Source organism: Trachemys scripta, chromosome 11 (genome assembly GCF_013100865.1).
Source record: "Trachemys scripta elegans isolate TJP31775 chromosome 11, CAS_Tse_1.0, whole genome shotgun sequence".
NCBI classification, from domain to species: Eukaryota; Metazoa; Chordata; order Testudines; family Emydidae; genus Trachemys; species Trachemys scripta.
This window is the reverse complement of record NC_048308.1, coordinates 18,769,196-18,796,949: the sequence shown is the minus strand read 5'-3', so window position 1 is coordinate 18,796,949 and position 27,754 is coordinate 18,769,196. Positions and strand designations below refer to the sequence as shown.

Here is a 27,754-nt window from a genome sequence, read left to right as displayed (position 1 = left end):
TATCAATGTGTGCAAGAATCCACCTGGGTAGGAGTTAAAGTATATGCTGAATAATAGGCCAAAAGTCCTTACTCAGTGTTTACTCATTCTACAGGCAAAACATCCACTGACTTCTATGTGAATTTTACTTGAGTAAGGACTCTAGAATTTGATCCAATGTTTGCAAATAAAACCAGCCAACCCGATTGCCTAAACAGGACAGTGTCTGCACTCTGCTTTCTCTTTGAAGGCTATGATCAGCTTTAATTGCCAGCTGTCACCAGTTACCACATAGCTCTTTCTAACCAAGCACATTTATTCTTAAAGTGAAAGCATAACAGAGAAAACATATTAAAGACAATAAAACTTCCTATACTCATGCTGTACACCTACCAGAGGTCAAAATTGCCTGTATTTTCTTTTTCTTTGCACGGAAGAAAATAAATTGAGTTGCAGCAAGCATCAACAAAGGCTTAGCCCACTCACAGCAATGAAAACATGTCTAACTCACTGGTCATAATGTACGCACAAAAGCTGCAAAACCAATCAACAGAGGAAAACATAAATGTATAGGAGAATCTTCTGTCACCTCTTATTCATGCATGACAAGAAAGCTACTGAACAAAACAAATTATATACTCATTTCCACAATGCCTCAATGACTTAATGAAATAGAAAGTCTACAATGAAGGGAAAATTTCTTCAAACCTAAGACTTAGAACAAAATGGGAATAAAAGCTGTGCAGAGAATACACCTTGATATTCCACATATTGTACATTAAAAGGCTGCAAAGACAGAACAAGTATCATTGTATTCTATTTAAGATACAGTGATGCAGTGACACTGAAGTCAATGCAATTTGCAACAGTGTAAACTTGGGGTATTTTGCCCATAACCTCTATTGTTGGCAGCTCCTAGTGGAATAATCAATTTAAAATCAATAGATGTATAATTTACACATGTGCCCCTGCACGTACACACACTATGTATGTAGTGCCTTTCGTTCTGAAGGATCACATAACACAACATAAACTACATACATATAGGCAGCCCATTACCACTGAAATGAAAATACCTAGAGGGAAACTGCCAGCTGGTAAACAGACAATTAATATACTGAAGAATAAGGGACATGGAAGGTTAGGGGGAAATCCCCTACCCCTATTAAAATGACCATGGGATCATTAATATCCAGGCAGAGCAGACAAGACCTAGGTGTAAGTTCTTATTCAAGAGCTTTGCACACAGTAAGCTCACTGGAAATCAACTTGTCTGCCTCAGAAGGAGACTGCTAGAGACAGAGCATGGTCAGCCTTGCCAGGTAACAAACTACAATTAATGAGCTGAGAACATTGACGAATATGCAACAGGCTTTCAATATATTATGTATTGACATGAATGCTCATTTCTCTTCCTGGTCCAGGTTTCCATTGCATCATCTTGGTCATTCAGTATCTCAATATCGTTCCCATTTTTAATAGCCCGGGTCACACAGCTGTTCATTTACTTTACGTTTTTCTAATCCATAATGTTTGTATTTCAAATAATCATATTTATATCACACACATCAGTATGGCTCTAGCACCAGCTAGGTGTAACCACAGCTGTGTAGAAGGATGAGGATATTAGGGATGCAAACAACTGTCACCACACCCATCCCAATTACATTTGCAGCTGCCTCTGTGTCTTATAGCAATTTGTTCTCCTGGAGTGCATCCGTTAGAGCATTCCACAAGATTATTTTCATCATACAGAAAGATAATTTATTGAGAAAGTGGTTAGCAGCTCTGTCAGGAAGACATGCAAGGCTAGAGCTAGTGATGCACAGTCCTCACAAGGGTTTAGTTTGGATGAGCATCCAAGAGTTTGGATGCTCTTCTAAATGGTATGACCATGTTGGGTCCATAAAAGGAAATCTTTATGCCACACACACAAAAAAAGTGTTCTTAGCAAGATTTGTGTGGTTTTACATTCTTATTGTGGCCCCACCATCCCAAGGTAGAACTGAGTTGTTTGTTTTACATTATTTAGGCATAAAATTAGTTATCTTATTAAAGCCAAATCAATTTGCATAAAAAAGCTCAGCAACACATACATCTAAAACTTTAGACTCGTGCAAAACTAGGGCTATGCTACCCTTCAGAGGAATAAAAGGACAAAAGTCTTCAGTGTCCCAAATCCATAACATGCTCTCAAGGGCTGTTTGCGTTGGGACCTTCATAGAGACAGATATATTGTTATATCTGTCTACCTAGCGATCTGCTGAGATTCAGTTGGTATACCAATAAAGGGCAGAATGACACTTTTACCTGAACTGGACTTCAGTTAGTGTCAGGACAGTAAATCCAAAATAATGACACTATAGCCAAAAACACACCAGTTTGGATAGAGTCAAAGGTGAAAACGGCATGCAACCAGCTCAAGGCTGCATTTGGAGTATGGAAGCATCCAGCCAAGGCTTTCCTCACTGCAATCAGGAAAATGCTTCCTTTGGGCAGCTTACCTGAGAGAGACTTATCTAGAGATGAGGTGAGCCAGATCCTCAGCTGGTCAATGGAGCTATGCCAACTTACCCCAACCAGAGATTTGGCCCTTCAATTCCTTTCATAGGGAAAAGGACAGTGTTATTTCTGTGAAATTCAAGGTGGCATCATTAAGATATTCTTGTTACCAGAACAGACACTCTCTCCAGTTTTTCTAGTAACAGGCAATACATGTGATACTCATACCCAAAGAATTCAAAGTTCCAGTTTTAACACTGATCCCTACCACATTCAAATATGTTGGTTTCATTTTCCCCCCACCTGAGTTCTTTGCTTCCATCTGCATTTCATAACAAGACATGACATCAGAGTTATTTTTGAAGCTGTCCCACACTACGAAGTCTTACTGTCATGCCTCTTCTGTTCTCACGCCTGGTTTTTGTGAATGCTGTAGCAAATCAAGATAAAAACTAAGCAGAAATGGGGAAACACATTAAAATCACATGTGCAAGAGGCTACACTGTGACCAGTCAAAACCCCTGCTCCCCAAAACATTAGAAAAGTAACCAGAAAGATAAAACTGCACTAAGATTTCCTAAAGAAGCCACCTGAAAACCAAATTGACAGTTTTAAGGAACTGTCACTGTTTGCAGATTTATAAATCATGTTTTTTAAAAAAGCAGATTTATTACTCTGATTTCAAGGAATTATTTTAAGTGTGCATCTCAGAATGGATGTTGTCCTGCCCCCTTACCACTTACATTCATTCTTCTGTAAGCATCACTTGTAAGATATATCCTGACACATTTGCTTGGCCTGCCAGAATAGACATTATTGCTTGGGATTACTTTCTGCCTTCCATCTAGAAGTGGGATGTATCATTCAGGTCAATTTTCTCAGCCTCTGCAGGGCAAAGAAACCCAAAGTTGTCTTGAAAAGTATATCTCCCAGTCAGCACAGCTGTGCAGGGCTCTGTCTCCTTATCACCAACTTGATTCGAGATCAGCGATGACAGTAATTACTGCACAAGAGCTAAATAGGCTCTGCATGATCGTTTTCAGGAAAGGCTAGTGCCCAGTCCTTCAGTTGCTGCAGTGTTCTCCTAAAACATCCTACATTTAAAGGGTTTGTCATTGTCAAGATTTCAGGGAACTGATTTAATATCGTCTCTGTCATAACTAAACTCTAGTTTCCTAGGGTAGCTTTAAAGCCTGGGCTATTTGAGCAATACCATAATCCATCAGAAGGGGATATAAACAATGAAGGGGAGACCAGGTGTAATGGGGTGAATGTATCAGAAGTTCTCAACCTGCAGTGTTAGGTTCATGATGAAGAGTTTTCTGTCCGCTCCTTCACACCATCAGTCAGATTCTACGGGCAACAACTGATTTCTATTACTAACTTCAAATTGATCAGGAATTATTAGTTATCACTGACTAATACTGTGACTGTTTGAACAAATAGATATTCTGGGTTACTTATATCATCTGCAGCTGTAGGAAAGGATGCCCTGTGCTTCACTTTGCCTCAGGGCTCCTTTGGCTTTGCATAGCAGGAATATTTTGCTTGAGAGTGTTACATTTTAAGGGAGCTGCTATAGAGGTTGAGATTTAAAAAGGGATAATGGAAGTTGTTGGTGGTAAGTATATAGTGTCAGCTGGCACTAATGCTGCAGGAGAGGAATAGCTGTTATAGGGAACAGAGTTCCTATGTATCATCTTGCTTGTTCTGGCAACCAATGACTATACAGGAAAAAGAATGGTCTATATCAGTGTGATGGAGTGAGCATTGTCTAGGTTTATGATTTTAAAATTCCTACATTTATGTTTCTTGCTCCACTAAAATCACTCTTCACCTGAGATGTTGCATGTGATCATCCCTTTTTCCAAACCTGAATCATCAGCTCCAATAAAGGTTTATCTTAACCTTAGTAAACCTAACTTAACATAAAGAATATGGCAGTGGGTTTTTAGTTCTGATAACAGTGCCCTGCATTGCCAGCAATTTGTCTCATCTCAGACTCTTTATAGGATTTGATAACCTTACTGTGTGGTTTCTGTGCTTCTACTCTCACAAAAGAGCATGAGAGTTTTCCTATTGATGTCAGTGGGAGCAGGATCAAGCCCAGAGTCTTACTTATTGATTGCCATTTGTCCTGTGTTCAGGATAGTGTTATAATACAGGATGTTTTCCTCTAATAGCAATATATCCTTTTTGATTAAAATGAACGAGAAACAGAATGCAGAGTTTCTTCTGACAATCACATTCAGGAGCTTGCACATCTAGGATGGCAATTGTAAAGTAAAGGCTGGTTCCTAATGCAGATGTAAAGCCAATAAACCCCATTGTCTGTGGGTCAGTGTGTTAGACATTTTGTAAGAAAAAAGAAAAACTGAGTCTTTTCAAAGTCATATTAGTGCCCAAGAGGATCAGGATAATTCAGTTTGCTCCCTAGTGTCTGATCATTTATTTAGTTTCCCTATGAGATGCTGTAACTTTTTTGCTTGCTATTTTGAAAATGGCGCTCTTCCACAGAGGCCTAGGGGTGGGACTAAAAAAGATCAAAACTAGTTAAAATTAATACATGTTGAATTCTGCCTAATGAGCATGAAAATGGAATTCTAGTTCAGGGTATGGCTATACTACCCACCAGATTGGTGGGCAGCGATTGATCCAGCTGGGGTCGATTTATTGCATCTAGTCTAGACGTGATAAATGAACTCCTGAGTGCTCTCCTGTCAACTCCTGTACTCCACCGCTGCAAGAGGCACAGGCAGAGTTGACGGGGGAGTGGCAGCAGTCGACTCACCGCAGTGAAGACACCACGGTGAGTAGGTCTAAGTAGGTCAACTTCAGCTATATTATTCACAGAGCTGAAGCTGCATAACTTAGATTGATCCCCCCCCTCTCCCCCTCCTCCCCGCAGTCTAGACAAGGCCTAAGAAGGTTAAGGGAGGAAAAGTGAGGCAGAAGCGTCAATGGAAGGGGGAAAAAAGGAAAGAAAGTTATCTTCATTTACATACAGACTCCTTGTGAGATTGCTATCAAGGAGAGGGAGGGAGAGCACACACATGAACATAAAGTTAGAAGGGCGCTAGCCCTTCAAAATATATTTGGCCCTGAACTTTCAGCCTTTACTCAAATCAAACTCCCACTGACTTACTTTACACCTGAACTCCCTTGGATTCCGGCTGTTGCCTACATAAGGAGTGGAAGGTCTGGCAGGAGGGAAAAAACCAACCCGAGAGCTTATTGTTGTATTCTCATTGAAAAGTAAGGAAATAGTTATCAATTAATTTTTAAGGAAACCAAAGGAGGTATGTATTGGAATAAAATGTGGATAAATATGGTTATCACCACATAACATCTATGACAAGTAACCTAACCTAGAAACTACCTGCTAGAGTGTGATTCTTGGGATAAGGTGAGAAGAAAAAGTAGTTAGTAAATTGAATCATGGAGCATTCACTTTTGACAAAGCCCTGCTTAAATGCTTTCTACAATGCTTTTAGTTACCACCCTCTTTCATGGCTTTTTTTTGGGGGGGTAGGTGGGGGGAGGATCTTCAAGATCCTGTGATGTCTAGAAATTGCACGGTGTGACTACCTGCTGGGGTTCCCAGAATGTGATCCACTGTGACCCTCTCAGCTTCAGCAACACTCCATCTTGTCTGCCTTGCCAGCAAACTCTTCAAGACTCTGCCAGTCCAAACCATGCCTAGCAGGTAACAATCAGTGAACTCCAGTGCGTCAGTGAATCCTTCTCTGCTGTTCTCAGCCCCTCTTTGGGCTGGTCCACACTAACCTCCCAGTTCAAACTAAGATACGCAACTTCAGCTACGTGAATAAGGTACCTGAAGTCAAAGTACCTTAGTTCGAACTACAAGGTACTTACCGCGGATCCACACGCGGCAGGCAGGCTCCCCCGTCGACTCCGTTTACTCCTCTCGCGGAGCAGGAGTACCAACGTTGACGGCGAGCACTTCCGGGATCTATTTATCGCGTCTAGACAAGACGCAATAAATCGATCCCAGAAGATCGATTGCTTACCGTCGAACCTGGAAGTAAGTATAGACGTACCCTTTCTGTAAAACCCACAAAACCTTATCAAGTTCACTGCTCCTTTAAAGTGACAATACGCAGCAGCTTATTAATATAACTGGGGTTGACAAACCCTCCACTTCAGTCAAAGCCCTGAGTTGGTTTATGGTAAAAGTAAAACAAGTTTATTAACAAAAGGACATAGGTTTAAGTGATACCAAGAATAAGAAATAAGGATAGAAATGGTTACTTACAAACAAACAAAAGTAAGAATACTCTTCTAAGAATAAAACTCGTCTTAACAAACTAGTCTTTTGTTCAAAACAGTTTTTCCCACCATAGTCTTTCTTCCAGCCTTACTGGCGAGACTTTTTGCCAGGACCCAACATACAGAGCACGAAACGCTTGGTTTCTTGGACTCCTTAGGTGAAGGATAATTCACAGGTTCACCCTGGCCCGTTCTTCATAGTTTAGTAAACCTTTGAAATGTTTTCCTCGGAACCATGTCCCCAGATAAAGTACCTTTCCCCTGCTGGGTGTAGATGCCAGGCTATCTGGTGTAAATTCTATGTTGGTTCCTCTCCTACTGGTGATTTTTACAATATAAATGATCTTCCTGCAATCTCCAATACCCATTGTCTTTGGCCACCCCTGGTTTGATTTACATAGGAGAGAGACTCAAGCGGGCAGAACCATAGTCCTTTGTCTAGGGAGGGGTAATTTATGCCCTGCCTGCCACATATTTTAAGAATGTAGTTTTCAGCACATATTTGTACTTTTCCATACATCCCCCGTACATGCACCACACAATAATATTAAGAGCCAGCATATTACCAGTTTGCATTTGATATCTTTTAGATACAGCTTCTGACAACAGTGAATTAGGTACACTGGACTAGTCAGGCCAGCTGAAACTCACTGCTGGACACCAGCAAGCCTCTTGCCTTCTGGCATAGGGATGCTCTTAGGGTCACACGAGTACAAATGATCTAACTTTTATAGATGGCCCCAAACCAAACCCTGGATCTCACTGCTGTAAACTTTGGAGGAAGAGTGTAGTGTCATGGAATCAAAAATAAAGATTTTGCTGCGTGACCCTCTCTTTGTAGCAAGCTAAACGCCACCAAATTAGGGGTGTGTGAAACCCGGAGTCAGATTTTGAGCTCCTCTCTACTAAATTCTAAACCTCTAAAATATTTTATAATTAGATTAATAAGTGACTTAATTATAATACAGTACAAGAACTTAGGTTACAAGACTGCTACAGGAGAGACATGAAGCAAACAAAACACACACACACACCAAAGGAAGTTTTTGTTGTCACTGCATCCTGAACTCATCCTGGTTATGACTACCAGTTGCAACACCTGTTGGTATTTTACCAAGAATGCTGACTCATTGTTAGCCCTACCTCTTGACTTTCCCCTCCCTCTCAAAATGACCATGAACCATGACTGTAGTACAAGACAGAAAGGGTGGAGGGAAATGGAAAGAGAAGAGCAACAGTTTAAGAGCTTGGTCCCTGGAAGTCCCTACCACTTTGAATTTTACCCAGCCAGCAGGTAACCTTGATTCACCTGAGAGCAGATCCCTGTGCTAAAAGATCTGTGCCCTTGGCACAGAGTAATATCAAAGGCTAGGAGGCAACTGAGATCAGTGCAGAAGCACAAAGAGAAGACTACTAGTATGGCTGCATCTGCAGACAAGTGTAAGAAATGGAACAAGTGACTAGGTAAGAAGAGCCATTGAAGCAGTGTGCCCAGTTTAGCATCCCAGAGACATAGGTAGCATTAGCTTCCCAAACAATCAGAAAATACCAGAGGCAGGCCTGAGAGGAACAGATGGATGTTATCCTTCTATTGCATGATGCATTACTGTGTTTTGGACACTATTTTCTTATAAACAGTTGCAATATTCTTGCTGGGAGGGTTTTTCCATGACTTCATCCTCGACCAGAGACAGTAAAGATTCCTGTTCTTTGCACCAATTTGAGTGGTTTATTTGTAACCCATTAGTTGGCAAGGCGGTTGCACAGGATGTGCCAAAGCACTTACATTCCATTTTGTGGTATAGCATCATTTGCACAAGGTCTCATAGCATGTTGGTCAGCATATGACCCCAGCATTAATATCTAAATCAAACACAGCATTTGCAAAATTCTGTGTGGTAGCAGTAGTTTGAAATGCCATGTGATTTAGAGGTTCTAGAGCTCAGCTGAAAAAATACAGAAAAGTAGGAGTTGTGGGGAAAAAAGGTCAAAATTATACAGTTTATCCTGACTGGCGGCAAGCTAAAGATGTGTCTTTATCACATGCACACATTTAGTGAAAAGCTAAATATTTGAACTTGTTCTGCAACAATTTTGCCATATTTCAAAACAGATGGGAATACAGCCTTATCTTGTCTTTGCCTTGATTGATAAAATACTAAAAAGTTTTCCTGAAAGTGTCTGAAGTTAGTCTATTCTCTTCAAGTCCTTTCTGGACCAGATGAATGTCTGAGAACATGTTTTCCAATCAAGAGGTGAAAGCTTTAACGAGAATTTGGCATTCAACAGTAATAAGTGGTACTGGTCTGTCTGCAGCTGCTACAGAAGATTTCTTGTTTGCTTTTTCGAGAATCATCGTAATTAATGCCTCTCTCATTTCTCCGTTGAGGCAGCTCTTACTGAAGGCTCCTTGAAAGATTTTTTGCACAATGGAGCTCAGCAAATTTTAAAAGGATTTATAGAAGATAGCAAGCCCCAGAGTTTAAGACTTTCACATCCAAATTACTTTTTGTTTTTAATTACAACAACTTAATCTTACAAAATGATGTAAATACTGAAGTAAAGTCTGTCTGAATACGTACCATCAACCAGGCTCCTTATTTAATATGTAACTGCAGGTATCTGTGATCCCATGTGCATGAATGGAGGGAAATGTGTAAGCCCAGATGTCTGTGACTGCCCATCTGGTTGGAGGGGCAAGTGGTGTAATAAACGTAAGTATCTCTGCCTCCCATCAAACACAATATTGTGTAGTACTTAGGCCAGTCAGAATGAATTGTAATCATTTTTAATATCAGAAAACAATATAGTGAATAGACCTTGTTTTGCTATTTCAGCATTTTACAAAGAAAAACAGTTTTATGTAAAGGTAATACAAAATGACATAAATATTTGATATTTACAAAAAAAGAAAGGTGAGGGGAACCAAGGTTCTATCTCATGCAGCTGTCTGTTATGCATATTTTTATGGAAACTCATTTTTATGGTATTAAACTTGAAGTATTGATTTTAGGTCATAGCAGCGACACATATTTTGTTATATTTTACAGAGAAATGTCATATATTTCAAAATACAGGACTATTTAAAGCCTGTAGTAAAGCCTTCCAGACTGATATACTTTCAAGGTCATCAGATGCATTGCAGTGCATAATTCTGAGGCTGATGTATTCTTACACTAAGCCTACCACATCTCACTGCGGTTTACATAAAAATGCAATTAAAAAAATCACCTTATCTTAAAATGTTTCAGGGAATATTTTCTCTTACATAGTTATTCATTACCATGATGTTGGCGGATAAGCTGAATAAATTTAAGATCAAGATGACACACTGTATGGGAGATGGATTAATGTATTGCCTTTTTCACCCTAGGAGTACTGGTGATGGATAAGGCTTGGGAATCAGCACAATGTTAATTTCAGAGCTGTTCCTAAAGTATAATATTGATCATTTCTTCTCAGTGTATACATGTATACATACACATACACACAGAGAATTATAATGTTTTATATATACTATATATACACACACATACATATAAAATAATCCTAGTGACAAACATCACTTAAGCTGTATTGTGATGTAAATGAACATCACACCCTATTTATTTATAACATCTGATATGGGTGTACCATATATCATACAGAAAGGAGTACTTTAATTTGTTGGTGCCAGGGTACTTGACCTAGTTCTTGGTCCTAGTTCACTTTGAGAGAGCTCTATCTGGGGGGAGGTAATAGCATAGAAATTCAAAATGCTAATTACCTTGTGAAGAAGACCCATTACATTCTTTGAGATTCCACCATTTTGAAAATAACTATGTGAAGCAATTGCCAGCACGTTACCCTCTAAAACAGCTCATGCACATGAGTACGTTCATGGATCTTCTCATTTGCCCGCTTTTCATGTTGCTCTTTTCAGCTGTTTGTCTGCAGAAGTGTCTGAATGGTGGAGAATGTATAGGCCCCAGTGTCTGTGCATGCTCTGAAGGATGGATAGGAATGCTGTGCCAGACTCGTAAGTGCTTCTTCAATTAAAACCCTATGATAGCTATCCTTATAAACTGCATATATTTTCCATATATGCAGTGCAGTTGTAGCCGTGTCAGTCCCAGGATATTCGAGACACAAGGTGGGTGAGGTAATATGTTTGATTGGACCAACTTCTATTGGGGAGAGAGACAAGCTTTTGAGCCACACAGAGCTCTTCTTCAGGTCTATGTAAGTTAATCTCTCTCACCTACAGAAGTTGGTCCAATCAAAGATATTACCTTGTCTCTCTTATATCCTCCATGATATTTATGTGACTTGAGAAACATGATAATATATTTAGGATTTAATTCTGCCTCCCTTACTCTCAATGAGTAGTCCCTTATTCCACGTGCAGAACAATTATTTTCAGTGGGACTACTTGACTCAATTTAAGGGCTTGTGTATATGGTAGAGTAATGCAGCCTACAGAAGTGTGATTTCTAAAGAGCACTAACGTGTTGCATGTTAATTGATCGATGCAGACATTTCTGGTACACACTAGACGTTCTATAGTGCACTTTAACATAATACTGTTTGAAACAACATTATTGTAGTGCACACCGGCAGGGTCTACATGCAATTATGATATAAATACACGAGTGTGCTTTAGAAATCATACCCCCATAGGCTGAATTATCCCACCATGTGGACAAGCCCTGAATAGGGGAGATAGAATTAAGCCTTCATTTACTTGAATAGATACTATTTAAAAAGGTAAGAAAATCTTGACATTTCCAAAATGCCAACATGAATACTTTTAAAACAACCCCTTAACTATATTTGTAACGCAAATGCTGCAGCACTGTGCAAACCAGCACACCAGCAGAGTTTCCATGTGCAAAGGGACTGAACAGTGTGGCCCAAGAGGAAAAACGTTGGTTATTTTAAATGTGTCCCTTGGATTCATGTATGTTGCTAACATCACAATGGAAAGGCAGTAAACATTTGGGGATATAAGTAAAGTGTCACACCTTCTCTCCTTTTCCACTGGTAGTGCATAATTATGTCTTGCAATCTTTCTGGCCCAGTTACATCTCATCAGTTGCATAATTGTCTCTGAGCCCAACATATATTAGTTCACATTTGTTAATGTTTTAAATTCTTTACTAGTCAATGACTTATACCTAGTCCAGTTCATCCCTCCCCCCCATCACCACCACCAAAGGCAGGTTCCTCACTTGGAAAGACTATCAAAATTCAATATTTGTAGCAGTTTCTGCTGCTTTACATGGGTATCCATTTTGCAGAGTCTAGGCACGTTTCTGTTTATTTAGTCAGGCCTTTTGAATCAGTGCCAAACCTGTTTGTTTGACATTCACTCTGTTTTTACTATTTCTTCCAATGTTTTCACTGCACTGGACAATTTAATCAGCTTTTTGTCCAAAAACAACTGGCTGAAACTTCTAGGTCTCACAGCAAATCTGAATAATCACTGAGTATGGAATTTTGCTATTAAAAAAAAAAGACTAGAGTGGGAGAGCAGATGTTTGGGTCTTAGAGTGTTGCTCTGAATATTCAGTGGTGCAGCAAAGACGAGGCAGTGGAACCATAAGTCATATTCCTTACAGATGTTAAGTATATAAAAAAAAAGTTTTTCCCATGGAAATAATCCAATAAAGTACGTCTGGATTTTTGCATTTTGAACACAGTTTTCTTCACTAGTATCCAGGAGTCTATACAAAATTATGTACATGCCCAAGTGTTATGAGCTTCCTGAGGCAGCTCACCTATAGGACTGCCCACTCTGGTGGCTGCTGGCACTGACAGGCAGATTACTAATGGTGGTACTGAGGTCCAGTCACTGGTTACCACTTGGTCCTTTGTTATTACACTAGTGTTACTCTAGCCTGCTCCCTATCACCAATCAGCCCACACACATGCTAGGCCAAATCCATCTGTGGTGTGACTCTGTTGAAACTAATTAAATAATATCAAGGATGCATTTGGCTCTCTACAGCCTCTCCTACACAAAACTGCTTTGATCAAGCCTTTCAAACTCAAACCTGCAAGCTTTCTAAATGGCCTGCTTCACCCTTGTATATTTTTCTGCTTAGACACACAGGGTTAAATCCTGCTCTTATTGATAGCAAAATTTCAGTGGATCCACTCCATACTTGCACCACTGTAAGCAAGCACAGATTTTCACCCACAGCCTTAAAAGGCAGAGTAACATTTTCACAGTGTACTGTAAGATAGTTAGTAGCCAGCAGACATACAAGAGCACATTTTTGTAAGTTAGTATCACTACATGTTTCCAAACAATTTCAGCTTTATGAAAGACAATTTCCACTCCCCAAGTCACAATCCAGATCACTTTTACTGGCAACTATCAACCTGTTTGTTTTACCTTTACTCCACTGGACATAAATTTAATTTCTTGGATTGACCAGCTAAGCTTTAGTCTGAATTCAGCATTGAGTAAGTCAGTCTGCCACCCCCAGAGATGAAAATACAAAGCCGGGAGTCATCCATATACAGAAGAACTACAGCCCATATTTCTCCATAAACCTAATGGCCTCATCCACCTGTGGTACCAGAGGGAATGACATCATAGAACCTCACATATGATAGGGAGGCTTCAATGAGCAGTTATCCCCTGGGATTTCTCAGAAAGAATGACTCCACTCCATGACAATTCCACCTAGTAACTAACAACACTTCATGGTCAATGGTAGTGAAGGGCAGCTGACAAATCTAGAAGAATCACCAGGGCCATCAGATTTTACTCTATCGCTGGAAAAAAATCATTGACCAACATGACCAGTGTGTTGTCTGTATCTCAGAGAGGCCTAAAGCCAAATCGACGGTGGTCAAGGAGAGCTTTAGGATCCAGATGTAGCTGCCATGCTATGGAGCTCTCGGTTTCCTCAAACTCGGACATTTAAGATATAGAGTTCTTCAGCTTTAGGGCTAATAATAAAATAAAAACTATAATGACACAAACTCCCCCTGCTGGCTTTTGCCTGACAAGGTGAACATGGATCTATATTACAAGCTGCACCTGCATTTCAATAAGCACCACTAGCTGAAACACCACTGACGAGGTTCTGTGTTTATCCTCCCCAGTCTCAGTTCTTCTGCATTGAAGATTATTAGCTCAGTGTAAATATGAATGATTTCTCTCTGCAAAGTATATTGAAAATGCTTCACAGAGAGCAACACTTGACTCTGCAACCAGATGTAAACCTCACAGATTAATCATGTTGTACATCACGTGGATCAGTTGGGCTGATTGCCTCTTTTGAGATGCTGTGATACAAAGAAACCTTCCTTCGCTACTTGTGCAATTAATAGCATAGAATTTAGAAACTTTTGAAGCTGTAGTGTGTTAAACTCAGAATCAGACTTCTGTGACCAGTGTGATAGCACCTTCCTGCCACCTGTCACTGGCTATCAGCATATTATCAAAACTGACAAGGATAAAGCCTGGGATGAGAACATTTAGGAGACATTGTTTCAATAGTCATGGATAGAGCACAATAGCCCCATTCTACTAGACTTTAAATAAAGAGGTTGGTTGGCAGACCAGTGTACTTCCCCATTCATCTGTAACTGAAGAGAATAGCTTCTGAGGAAGGATCAATAAAATAGGTTTTTCACTCCAGCAAATAAGGTCTATGGTGGTTTACACATTGTCCTGTATATACAGTGTGATCTTGATGGTATGAGGATTAATGATCAGATTTCACACCTTATTGCAAATGCAGGAAAATGATCTTACAAAAGAGTGAAATGTTATTCATAGTTAAGGCTGAATCTACCCTGTCTCCTTCCCCTGACTTTTGATTACATCAGTACAAGGGTTCAAAAAATTGGATAACAAACTTTTATATATATATATATGACACATCACTGAGGCTGTGGCAGTTTCCATGGTAGCAGAGTTTCCTACCAATTTTGTTTAAATTTGAAGCCCCTACTAACCTCCCTCTACCTGGTTCCTCCCTGCACTCTCCTTTGTGTACATGTGCGCAAACACACACCCCTCTCTTCAAGCCATTATGGGATTGTCAAACCAAAACAACAAAGACTCAAATCCTATAATTTAACTTGCTCTTGCAAATATACGCCCGAATGGAACCCTAAGGAAGTCAGTGGAGTTCCACATAGGCATAGCAGTCTGTCAGTGTGGAACAGATTGTGGGATTGGGGTATAATTCCAATAAATTATAAAGTAGAAGGTTACACTCATGAAAGATCCTCATTGTTAAAATTCATGCTGGTTATCTGCAGTTCTAACATTATTGAACACATACTGGTGTCTCATTTGCCCTTCAGAATATCTTCTCTTTATTTGCATGTTATAAGTGTCAAGCTGATAGCCTTATAATTTCCTGAGCATTCTTGTTCTTTCCCTTTCTCTGAATAGTGTCTCAGACATGCTTGCCTCCAGATTTTCTCTGTAACCCTTTCAGTCCTTTAAAAAAAAAAAAAAAAAGATTCTCAACAAAGATTGTCATTTGCATGCAAATTATGGCTATGTTCTTTTAACACTCAGGGATAAATCCCTTATTGTAGTGGGCATTTATTGATTATAATTTTAACATAAGCTTGTCTTATTAAACGACTTTCCTTGCTGAGTCTGTACAGGATAATGCATACATAGCCTATGTCATTTTTAGTATTTAGTGGCTTAGAGTCCCTTGTAAATACATTTATGAAATATTCATTTGGACTTCAGCTATGTTATTATCCTCTCTGATTTCAATTCCAATTGTCTTCTGAATGTTCTAAAAACTTTTTCCCTGATAACTGAGCTCTTCTTTTTCACAGTACTGGGAGTTGGGGGGGCGGTTTCCATTTCAGAAATTTTTTTTCTAGTTTTTCCTTTTTGGCATCATCTGAGACTCAGAGAAGTTAGTCAGTGAAAGGCCTGCTAGATCATCTAATCTCTACCCCTGCCCTTGTAGAATTGTTCACTAGGATACATCTCCTTGTGCTTTGTCTAGTCTGATTATACATATCCCAAGTAATGAGGTTTTGTCACTTCCCACTATTCCACAGCTTGTGTTACTAATCACATTACACCTAGTAATGCCATAAATAGTTTCTCTCCCTGTGTAAGACAAAAACTCAGTGAGTGGTACTAAAGGGAGAGGGTAAGGAGTGCAAGGAACCTCTTGCCCTAATTAGTGTACTAACAAGGCAAGATACCAACTCTGTACTCCCCGGAGCACTGGCTGTAGAGCAGACGTCCACTTCTGACACTCTTCACTCCCAAAGGCATACTGTCTGTGGTCTGGGGGCCTGGCCAGGTCTGTGTGTGCTTATGCTATGCACTGTAACATATGGCATAGCAAAGAGCAGGTACTGAGGGTGAATGTACACTGCTCTCTTTTGAGGAAGGATGATTCCCCACCACACTATACTGTGTGGCTCTCACTTTAAGAGCAAGGGTTTGCCTTTGGTGTTTATATTTTTTGGTTTAAACATCTGTAGATTGCCAGCATGTCTTTCGTCATTCCACCAACCCCACACATCGTGCCTTAGCCAATCTATACAAATCTTTTAATCTTTCTTTATAAGGCAAACGCACCAGCCCTCGACTACTTTAGTTGCTGTGACAATGCTATAAATTTGCCAATTTATTTCCAGTGGTGGACAGAAGGCAACAAGTTCAAGGCATTGTTTAGAGAAGCATAAGGATGGGAACCATTATTCAGAAATGTCACCTATCTCCCCCACTGCCTGCCAGAGCTGCTTATAACAACTCTCATTGTTTGCAAGAGCATATAATTTTATAGCTAAGAATCTGGTATCATGAGCTCCAGAAGTTTCAACTGTGGCTTCAGGTGTGAACTAGCTTTATTCCATACAAATCAAATCCATTTATGCATATTTATATACCTAGGACAAACAAACAGTTTTCCATGAAAGCTTGAACATGCTCAGCACTTTTGAAAATCTCACGTGAATGACTAAATATGGATTTGTGGAGCCTAACTCTAAGTACTAATCTTTAAAACTCTTGGCACTAGACTCTCCAGAATAACAGGTTGGAATTCCAGAAGTATTTACTTTGCCCTTTGACTTTGAGATAAATACACTTGACTTTCACAGTGTCCTGTGCTGTAAACTTTAGGATGAGATCTTAAAGTGCACTAACTCTGAGATTTGACTATAAAAAAAATGGAGTATCTCACTAAGCTACTATGATGAAGGGGATGGTATTACAACCTAGATAGAGGGATATTTTTATTTTACTTCTATTAGACAGTGTGTGGTTAATGACTTCCATAGGCCTCTGCGAGACAGAACCATGAAAATACACTTAAAAGTATCCACCAGTTGATTCAAGTCTGATTGGTTTGAAAGCCATTCAGCTCCATTCCCAGTAACTGCTGTGCTAGGACAGAACATTTTGGCAATATTTGATAGAAAGTTTAACTCCTGAGATCTAATTAAAATAACAACATGACATGTGTGTTCTTCTTGGAGTGGTTCCTTATGAAGTGGTTGTTTTCTTCTTTCCTTGCCAAAACAATGTCATAGGAGCACAAGCTGCTAACTAGGATGAGAAACAGGCTAGAAATCAGGTAATTCTTACTTTAAACAAAGAGGAACATATCGTTTTATTAGTTGAATATATTTAAATAGGTTGTACTATAAGTGAAGTGATGTGCACTTATAACTTAGTACCAACAATGCTTTTCTAATTTGACTTACATTTTAAACTTAGAATAGGTTGCAAGTAGTTGTTTCTGCAAGAGCAGGAAATTTGTCCTTAAGTCCTGGTTTCCAAAATTATACAGTATGCAATTCGCTAAATTGTACAATCTTGTTGTTTTTCCCCTTGTGATATCCTATCCCTGGGGATTGTATATTTTAAAAGATCCTTTTTTGACTTGAAATGGAAGAATGTTAAAGCTGCTATTTTTCCTTCTATTGGAACAAGAGAAAAATCATGTTTGGCACAAATTTGACCCCAACCATCACTGTCGGCAATGTATTCCGGATTTGAAAATTAGGTCTTACATTTATCCATTTCCCCACTGTGCTGTAATAATTGTTCCCTTGGCACAGACCTCTCTTCCCCCATCATTATTGTAGGATTAGGAGAAAAAGATGATGAGAAATGCAAAAGAAAATAAATGTGAAAAATCTTGTGATAAAGAATTCTTAATCCCAGAAGACATTTAGAAATCCCCCCTTCCTCCCACCAGAATTCAGAAGTTGGATCAAAATTCACTTTGTTACAGCCTGGGATCGGGGGGAAAAATAGCCAGAGTATTCCTAATCTAATTATGATTCTTATGACAAGGATATTTTTAACTAACTTGATCTTTAATTGTATTTGTAGCTCTTTGTGAGAAGAAGTGTCTATTTGGAAGCAGGTGTATAAGACCAAATGTATGTGCCTGTAGAAGTGGATATACTGGTTTAACCTGTAGAAAGAAGGTAACATGCAAATTCAAAAATACTGAATTCTCCTAGTCAGATGAGGTGGGGGGGGACGAATTCAGTCTAACTGAAGTATTTTACATAGTTTTATGAGAAAATGTTCATTTATAGCTTTAACTTTATGAAAGAGGTGAATAATGTTATTAAAATATTTTAAAGAAAGCTTGATTTTTATATTCAAAAGCTGGGGGAAAATCAAGATATTTTCAACTGCTAAATAATGTACACCGAGAAAATATAATCCTCTATTCATATATACAGTATTTTGTACTAAAAATCAGATTTTAACCTCAGAATTACCATTCACTACATTTTGACAGTTACATTCTCATACTAAAAGACAGCTTCTATTTTGGCATTAAAATCAGAAGCTACAGATAACATGAATGAGGTTCATTGTAATTTTCTAGGTACATAAAATCTATTGAACTGGTCAGCTGTGGTTTCGGAGAATATGCGGTGCATTTTCTAAAATGCTTTATTTCATATTCTACTTTGACTTTTTCGTCAATTGTCTGCATGTGTTTATATTCAAAGGGATTTCTGGTAGCACAGCAAGAGATGCCCTTTTTGGTGTATCAAACCAGGATCATCAGGTTTCATTTCATCATTTCAGAACATCACTATAGTTCATGAATGTCCAGTACGATATGCCACTTCACAAAGTGGAACTTTGTTGCAAATCATAGTCAAGAACAATAAAATACTGTTCATGCATTTTTCATATGAGTGAACCACAGCACAATAAGTGTGGGAAGAAAGAGAAGCTACTATAATTGTTTCCATACTGTACATGTTTACAAGAGCCAGGCCATCTACAATACCTCTTAGCCCTATGGGGATCCTCAATAATGCAGGAGAACCCGAAAAAGGAGACATACACATACCCCTTTTTAAATTTGAGAGACAGTCTTGAATTTCATGATCCATTCTGCAAGAATATATCATTAGACTCAGAGACTTTAAGATTAGAAGGGACCATCATGATTATCTAGTCTGACCTCCTGAACACGGCAGGCCACAGAACCTCACCCATCCACTCCTGTAATAGACCCCAACCTCTGGCTGAGTTACTGACGTCTTCAAATCATGGTTTAAAGACTTCAAGTTAAAGAGAATCCACCATTTACCCTAATGTAAATCTGCAAGTGACCTGTGCCCCATGCTGCAGAGGAAGATGAAAACCACCAATTTCTCTGCCAATTGTTGCAGTATGACGATGCATTGTTCTGGTCAGAAGATGGAAATGTTGTAAATGAAAGGGGCTTAAGTGGCTTTTCTCCACCCTTATTATGGAATAGCCTCATTACAGCCCAGCATCCTAAAGTCAGCGCTAATAATGCCTGGTTCATTGGAGTCTGGTTTCAGAGCATATGTCAGGAAACCAAAATAGTCAAAACCCAAATAGACCCTTTCCTCCAATATCCAACTTTATTAGAATTGTTAGTAATAAATTTGTTTATTAGCATAGGCAGGAAGAAATGTTGCACAAACATATACAGAGCATTGTGCTTTGCTACATTTTCATTTTGGACTTTTGGATAACAGAAACAATACAATAGTGGTGGCATACAAAATCTGTCACAAAATCTTGATTAAATTGCTACTAGACAGTCTCTTCACACAGCACTAGCTGCATGAGGAGGGTCCAGGTAATTACACATCTGCATCTCACTAGGGTGACCAGATGTACTGATTTTATAGGGACAGTCCCAATTTTTGGGTCTTTTTCTTATATAGGCTATTACCCCCCCTCCACTCCCATCCCAATTTTTCACATTTGCTGGTCACCCTACATCTGAGTCTCTGCTTATCTCTCTCTTTGTGCCTAGTACAGGAGAATGAATAAGAAATGTAAGGTGATCACTAGGCAGTCAGTTTAGAAGATTGACTTCCCTCACTTAAAACTAATTGCCAGTCTGATTGTCCATTAGAAGTAGTCTCTCAAAAGGTTAGAACAAATGCTATATTTTAGTAGTTCTTTTCCAGAGCCTGGGTCAGAAGCTGTCTTGAAGATAGAAATAGGGTGCAAAGGAGAGACATCTCTGTAGAATAATTGGTCGTAGATGCTCCTTTCCACAAGCAAAAGGAATCTTAGGAGACTCTTAGTTAGATAGTGCATTTGGAAGACTAGGGTAGTCTACATTTCTCAGACCACACTGTGCTCTCTTTCTCCATGGTATTCTTAGCTACAGCTCCCTCTTGTGCTGTCAGCATTCCTAAAGAATCATCTACACTTCATGAAATTTAGCATATTATGTTGCCAAGTAAATTGCAATTCATTTTTCTGACATTTTTGGTTTACTTTGTTTTGGAGTTCTGTTAAAAGCAACTTGCCAAAAGCATTCCTGAAGGAATAATGAATTTGCTAGCACAATTATCACTCTTATACCTTTTTGTATATTTTCAATTTGAATCTTGTAAATAGTCAATGCAGATAATTTAGCATGACCACAAGTGTTCCTGCTAGCTTTTAAAAATAAAGCAGCCATCAGGATAGGTTTGATTATGGGTAGCAGAAGTGATCCCAACAAAATAATCAAAGTAGAGATCCTTGCAGTTAGCACCACACTTTAGCAAAACATAAGACTAATGATGAAACAAAAGTAATCCCTAGCCAATCGTACATTGTTACATATGAAAGTTTTACTGAAAAATAGCAGCTTACATTAGCTGTGTCAGATGCCTTATTTGTAGTGTACCTATTGTCTTCCAAATCCTCCCCCTCGTGATTTTTTTAAATAGGTACATAACCAATCAACAAAAGCTAACCTACTCGATTCTATTTGGCTATAAATGGTACATGACTCCACACTGAGAACCATCTAGCTCCATATTGCCGTTTACAGTTACCTTCTACTAATGTTTTTATATTAAATTGTACCCGTATGTCCCAAATGCCTACACATTTATTATAAAGGGACATAGATGCTCAGTATTCTAACCCACTGCAGAAAATAATGATCATTAAAAAGACAAGCCTAGAGTCAGACATTGCTTAATACTTGAATTCACCTGTAAATCTATATGAATAGCAACTGGCCATTCATTCTCTAAAAATGAATCCAGTGAAAATACAAGAGAACAAGTTTTTGGTATTTTAAACTACTTTGTTGGAGTCAGTGAAAAACATACTGAACGTCAATAATATATTTTTTTTCAGTTTCTATATATATTTATATAGATACATAGACCCTTATTAAACCCCACTTTCGATGCTTGTAACTGAGTAACTCTGCATTATACACCTGTTGGAGTATATAAGCAAGAAAGGGGATAAAGTAAAGGTTTTTTTAAATGAAATATTCAAAAATACTTGACAAATAAAAAGGAAGCAATATATGTGAAAAATGAAAAGTTTAATGTATGTGCTATTCTATTACAAATATACTGTATGTGCTAGACTATATGCTAGTCAGTTACAAGAGAATTTGTAAGAGTAATTACCCTGCTATTTAAAAACAAGTTACTATAGCAACCTCATCATGTTATTGCATACATACAGTTGCTCCATAAAGTATATCTGAAGAAATATGCTGTTGAGAGACAAAGTGAAAGCCTATGAAGGACTAGAGGGTGAGGAAGACTGAAAGAATTCTCTTTTTAAATTTACGTTTAGGAAGATAGATAATTTTCAAAAGGGTTAATTCTATTCCATCCCCGGACTACTGCCCAACTTCTTCCACAAATGAAGGGATGCATCTTTTCTTATGCTTCTTCCTTAAAGTCTATGTGGGACGAGTATAGCACTACTCATGAGGAAATTGTAATCCATGTGTCTGCCACCTATCAAAAATCACTCCAACCTGGCAGAAGTAAACAGATTTTACTGACATTCTTATTTGAGCTGTTTTGACTTCAGCTGCCATAATCTCACAGAAAGTGCTTCTGATGTGATTGCAAGGATAATTGTGTAATAAGAATACCTAGCACTTTTGCACTCCTTAGGAAATATTCCAACTTCAAGGACATTTTTGCCTAAGGTGTATAGGACCCTTGTAGCATGTTAGACTTAAATATTCCACCTGGATTTATTTTTTAATATCTCACATTATGCCGTCATCCTATAAGATCAAGTAATATTTCCCTATAGCTATGGAAATTTCTTCATGCAAGAACTAAATCCCACTCCAATTAAAGATAGGCTGAGGGTGAAAATATTCTTTGGACAGGCAGAGTAAAACAGCTGGTGACCAGGCTCCCAGCTCTATGGAGAATGGCTCTCTTGTGTTGTGTGGGCAGGTTCCCACGCTGGTGTACAAGCAGGAGGAGCCCACTCTGTCTGGCAGAGGAATAGAGGTCAAGCCCTTCTCTCTGGCATGTGCAGAGCGAGCCTGCCCCACATTGGCTGTTACTATGGAGCTTGACTTGCAAAAGTGGGGCCTGTGTCTTCGAACATGAGCTCCCAGTATGAATTCAGGGATGTTTTCAGGAAGGAGGCAGGCAGCAGGGCCTCCTTTTCCATGAGGCTGGGCCAAGCAGGCTCTCCATGCAACCCATTGGCTCTTGTAAGAGCCTGGCACAGCGTCACGTGCAAGTGGGTCTTCCCTCTTCCTGCCCCACCCACTTCCTGGCCCTGGAGATGCCAGACATGGGGCATTCGCCTGCTGAGCTGGGCTGGTAGACTTGGGAAGACTGAGTCCCCTCTAGCCCTAGCCACCCACTACCTATGCAACTAAACCTACCTAAATTCAAGCAGACACTTGTGGAAATCATCTTTCCTGTAATTTAAAACAAAAAGCATACCATGCACTATTCATAAATAAACCACTGCAAACCAATATCACTATTGGAACCTAAGGAACAGTATTTTAGAATCAAACACGGATATGATGCTAATATCAAGGTTAACATGATCAAACAGAGATACAGCAAGATGAAAGAGCACCTTTCCTCCCTGTCCTGGGTAATAAATTAATGTCAAAATCTTTATGTGCTATGTAACGTGGACTTCCATAAAACTGTCCTTTCAAAATGGGTACTTGAATGTATGCATTAGCATAAAATAAAGCTTTTCACATTATCTATTATCTTGTTTTGGGATCAAGAATATTCACTCAAGTATACTTAAACTAAGATGCTATTCACTGATAACCTCTGCAGTGTGAAAACAGAATCAGTGCCCTGAAACACCTATGGGCAAGGAGCCAACAATCTCCATGCGTTCTATGGAAATAGCACAGTGGTTTTGTAGACACACCTGCTTTAGAAGAAAAATTGAATTCCAACTCCATAACTGTCAAGTGCCACTGCAAATAATAGAGCCTAAGCCGAACCATTTTAGCAATACAGCTATTTTCCTATTGAAGTGATGTAGAAGAAATCAGCCTCAGCTAGATGATATCACTTTATGTGCATGCTTTGGAAACAGTTCCATTCATCACTTCATTGCTTAATTCCTTTCAGAATCATGTTCTTCATTACTTGTGCATTACTAAGTTTAATAAACACTTTCGCTGCTTGGGTCAAATTGTGAAAAATGTGGATAGTGGGTTTGCCATAATTACATAAAAATTCTGAAGGAAATAAGGCAGCTACAACAAATCATTTGGACATTTTCATATTAAACTTGTTTCGTGACACCACATGCACAAGGCTGTTTCTTACATAGTCCCTTAAGCAGATGAATACTCATTTCTGTTTTGCAGATCCCAATAGAATGAAGATAACATAACAGAAGGACAATGAAGACAATCATTTGGATGCTAGTAATCTGGCACTGTGCACGTTTTTCTTTTGGGCTGGCTGAAGATGCAGTGTGAAGATATTGCTAATGCTCTCCCTCCTGCCTCATATAGTCGTGATGAGGAATAATTGATTCCAGAGCATACACCAAGAGATTTACTTACTTTTGCAAAGTTATGTGGTGTGGCAATGCTCAAATCCATATTTCTATAGCTGTAGTGTCACTACCTCAAGTACTTGCTTCCTATAAGAGCCAAATTTTACAATGAAATGTGGATCATTATAGAAAAGACACTTTACTTTGTGTTATTTTGTTGTTGTTAAAGTTTGGAAGTAATCAGTTGCCTCATTCTTTTTATGTTTTTAAATCACATTGTTTATTCACTTTTCTGAGAAGAATGAATAATTTAGAGATTGCTTTTACTGAAAAAATGTTATAAACATGAGTACAGGAGAGGTCATAGTAATGTTGAATTGCTTTCTTGAACTAGCTCCGGATTGTAATATCACCTAGATAAACATGACTAACTGGGGGCTTGCTAAGCAAAGGAGTGGGTAACTGCCCAATGATTGCCAAAAAAGTTCCAGCATCTATTTGAGATATTGAACTTTGTTTCCCACTGTTCTCAGAATAGACAGTAACTTTGTAGTATCTGTTGGAATGCTGATTTTTAGACTTCACTAGACTCCCCTCCCCAACCTTAACATTTCCCAATTTTTCTCCACCAGTGAAGCTCCTCCAGCAGTAGATGTGCTAATATAGATAAGGCTCCAGGTACCCACTGCTAATTTAGAAGCATTTAGATACCTAAAGATGCAGATAGACAACTAATGGGATTTTCTAAAGCACCCAAGGAGTTAGATGCTGAAAATCCTACTAGGAACCTAAATACCTTCAAAGGGTATTTAAAATACCTTTAAAAATACCTCCAGCGCTGTGCCATCAAATGGAATTAGACAACAAAGTGGTTAAAATGCCAACAGCTGCCTGTAGCTCTCTCTATTTTAGCACTGCCAACATTACTAACACCGGTGGAAGCAACAGCCAGAAACAAGGACACAGATGCTCAGGCTATATGTTCGCTTGCAAAAATAGTTAACAAATGTTAACTATGACAGTCTCAGGTACTGCACAATAACTCTGAGGATGAAATTGGGATACCCCACACTCGCTCTTCAAATCTTGGTAGAATAATCAGATATACTGTTGAACAGGATCTAGCTGCTTGACAAAGTTGTACATGGGAATTTTGGTGTTGCCGTCTTCACTTAATAGTGACTTTAATGGTTGTACTCATCTGAGAAAATCCTTTGATCCCTTTGTTTTTCTTGCAGCAGTAAATAGATCTGATCTATGGGTATTTTACATAAAAAACACTGAAGATTTGATTTAGGATTTTTACATAAAAAACAAGACTTAACTGTAATCTTGTAAAATTTAAAATATAGATTGTGTTGTCCTCCAACATTGCAGACTAGATGTTTCCTGCTTGGAAATGCTGCTGGCATTGTAACCCTGCAGAAAGATTCTCCCCCACTGGCCAGTTACTTAGGGGTAGCATATATTTGTTTCTTTCTACACCAAATATTGTATAGAAACAAGCGCATTTAAACATACCCATACTCGTTTTTTCAAATAAATTGTTTTCTATTCCTTACCTTTCTACAATATTTGTATTCAGTTATTATGAACTACTGATGTAAACAGTTTTGCATGGGGAATGCAAAAAATGACTAAACTGACACAAGCATTAAAAGTTTTCTATTAGATAGACAGAGATGAATACTGATGTTAGACTCACTAACAGTCTGCACCATCAATGGAGGTATTAAAAAAGGCGGCGGGGTGGGGAGAATCTTAGCTCCATGGTGAGCTAGGTTCATAGTTAAGTGTTGCTAATCTCAGATTAAGCTTTGAGAGTTCACTTCACCAGTTCCAGGAAGACCTTAATACTAAGGCAGAATGTTGGCACCAGAGGGTATCTACAAGATTAAATTGAGGGTGGCAATTACGCCTTTTTTTCAACTATCGCCCTAATCAATAAGAGAAGGATTTCCATTACCTTGCCTCCATAATACCTATGATAGACAGTGCTAATGAACCGAAAGTCCTTGCCAAGATTGGATTTGGCAGCCTAAAACAGATTGCAATGCCTCAGTGCATCTCAATGCATTTTTAGAAAAGGCTACTTAAGACCATGTACATCTTCATTTATCTTCAGAATAGTAGAAATTGAGCAGTTAGCAGAACATCTTTGCATCTCCAGCAACAGCTTGTGCAGAATCATGAAGCACATACAATTATTGGTAGTAGCACAGCCCACCCAGTTCATTAACTAGCTCTTTCACCACTTAACCATCGGTAATCTATACATCAGCTCAGCCTAACAGTCTATACATTTTTCATTTCAAAATCATTGACACATGGTGTTTCTGAAAGGAAATATGCTCCCCAGAACAGCAGTTGACTGAAATTGACATGATTCTTATCAATTTCACTGCCAGTCACCACTGAACAGCAGCCATGAAACTGACAGGAAGCATTTCAATATCACAGCTGCCTTAGCTTCCAGGGTATATGGTTCAGGGGCAGCGCAGCCCTGCAGACTGCTAGGGACCCAAGGGCTTCCAGACTCCCAGGCCAGATAGGTAGCTAAGCTGCTCAACCCTCCAGTCCATCTCCCTGCCAATGCAGGATCTTACTATTGCAAACCTTATTCCAAACATATACACCACTCTGTGCTTATTGTCATCCCTGGCTTTACCGTGTCCAGATTAGACTATAAGTAATGCAAGGCAGGGACAGGCACTGTATAAATAACTTATTTTTTAGCATATCATCTTGATGCCTTCCAGTACTTTGCATGTTGTGGAGACTTACTTCAAAATCATTTTAAAGCCACAGTACATAAAGTCCAAATAAAATAAATTGTTCATAACTGTCTTGTGTGGGAGTAATTAAAACAAATAGTAGAACCATTAGTTAGTTGCTTTTTACTCATCATTAATCGTCTTTCAGTGTGCTTCATTAGGAGTTCAAATTCACTCTCAAACCCTTTATATCCATTTATCTGGATGTCTCAACTCTTCAGAGCCCTAGCTAGTTTCCCTATAACTTCTCAATATTGTAGTCTTAAAAAAAAAAAGTAAAATCCAATTTTGGGGGGAAGAGGGGCAGCAGTAAGAGATAGAGGAGTTAATCTTCTTTATCCCATGTCTCTATCATTATTCTTAACTAAAAATTTAAAATAGTTTCTCAGACACACACACACACACACACACGTGTCCAAATTATTTTTGTCTTAGAAACAAATTAATTCAGAATCTCTGGGAAAAGAAATATTCAATAGGGGAGAAAAATAAAGCAAAATCTTAGTGGAGAAATATGATCATGCTAGCTGGTATATCAGAAGGAAAGAGTATCACTATTACCTACCATTTATATTTTAGCCTTTTTAGAATTAAGAAATTTAATAAGTATTCAAATAAGCAATTCTACTCCCAGTAGAAAGTGCTAGGAATTCAGATACAGCATTTGAATATTTTAGAATAAACTGATTCATGCTCCTGAAAAGTGCCATATTGAGAGGTTGCAGACAGAATTCTTCTATTTATCCATAAACCAGGTACAGTATGGGCAATGCAATTGGGGGCACTGATACTGTCCTAGCAAGACCATCCAGAGTGGTGAGAGGTATAATCCAATCTCCATGCTCATTTAATGCTTGGTCTTTCTGTTGAAAACCTACTCCACATAGATCATTGGAAAGCTAACAGATGATGAATTAAAAATGAGTACAGATTTGGGCTGGTTTCAAACCGATGACCTACTGAAAGGTTCTGTGCCAATACTCTAAGCCACACC

At 38.8% G+C, this 27,754-nt stretch overlaps 1 protein-coding gene across 1 annotated transcript in view; it reads left to right on the top strand.

The window, feature by feature from the left end:
* The window catches only part of LOC117885140 (von Willebrand factor D and EGF domain-containing protein-like), a 263,371-nt gene extending 236,477 nt beyond the window's left edge, over window positions 1–26,894 (top strand). Inside the window, exons 27-30 of the mRNA XM_034786325.1 lie at window positions 9,390–9,485; window positions 10,694–10,789; window positions 18,104–18,201; window positions 23,853–26,894. Of these exons, the coding sequence (XP_034642216.1) occupies window positions 9,390–9,485; window positions 10,694–10,789; window positions 18,104–18,201; window positions 23,853–23,867 (305 nt within the window). The 3' untranslated portion in view covers window positions 23,868–26,894. The remainder of the gene's footprint in view (window positions 1–9,389; window positions 9,486–10,693; window positions 10,790–18,103; window positions 18,202–23,852) is intronic.
* Window positions 26,895–27,754: the final 860 nt, after the last annotated feature.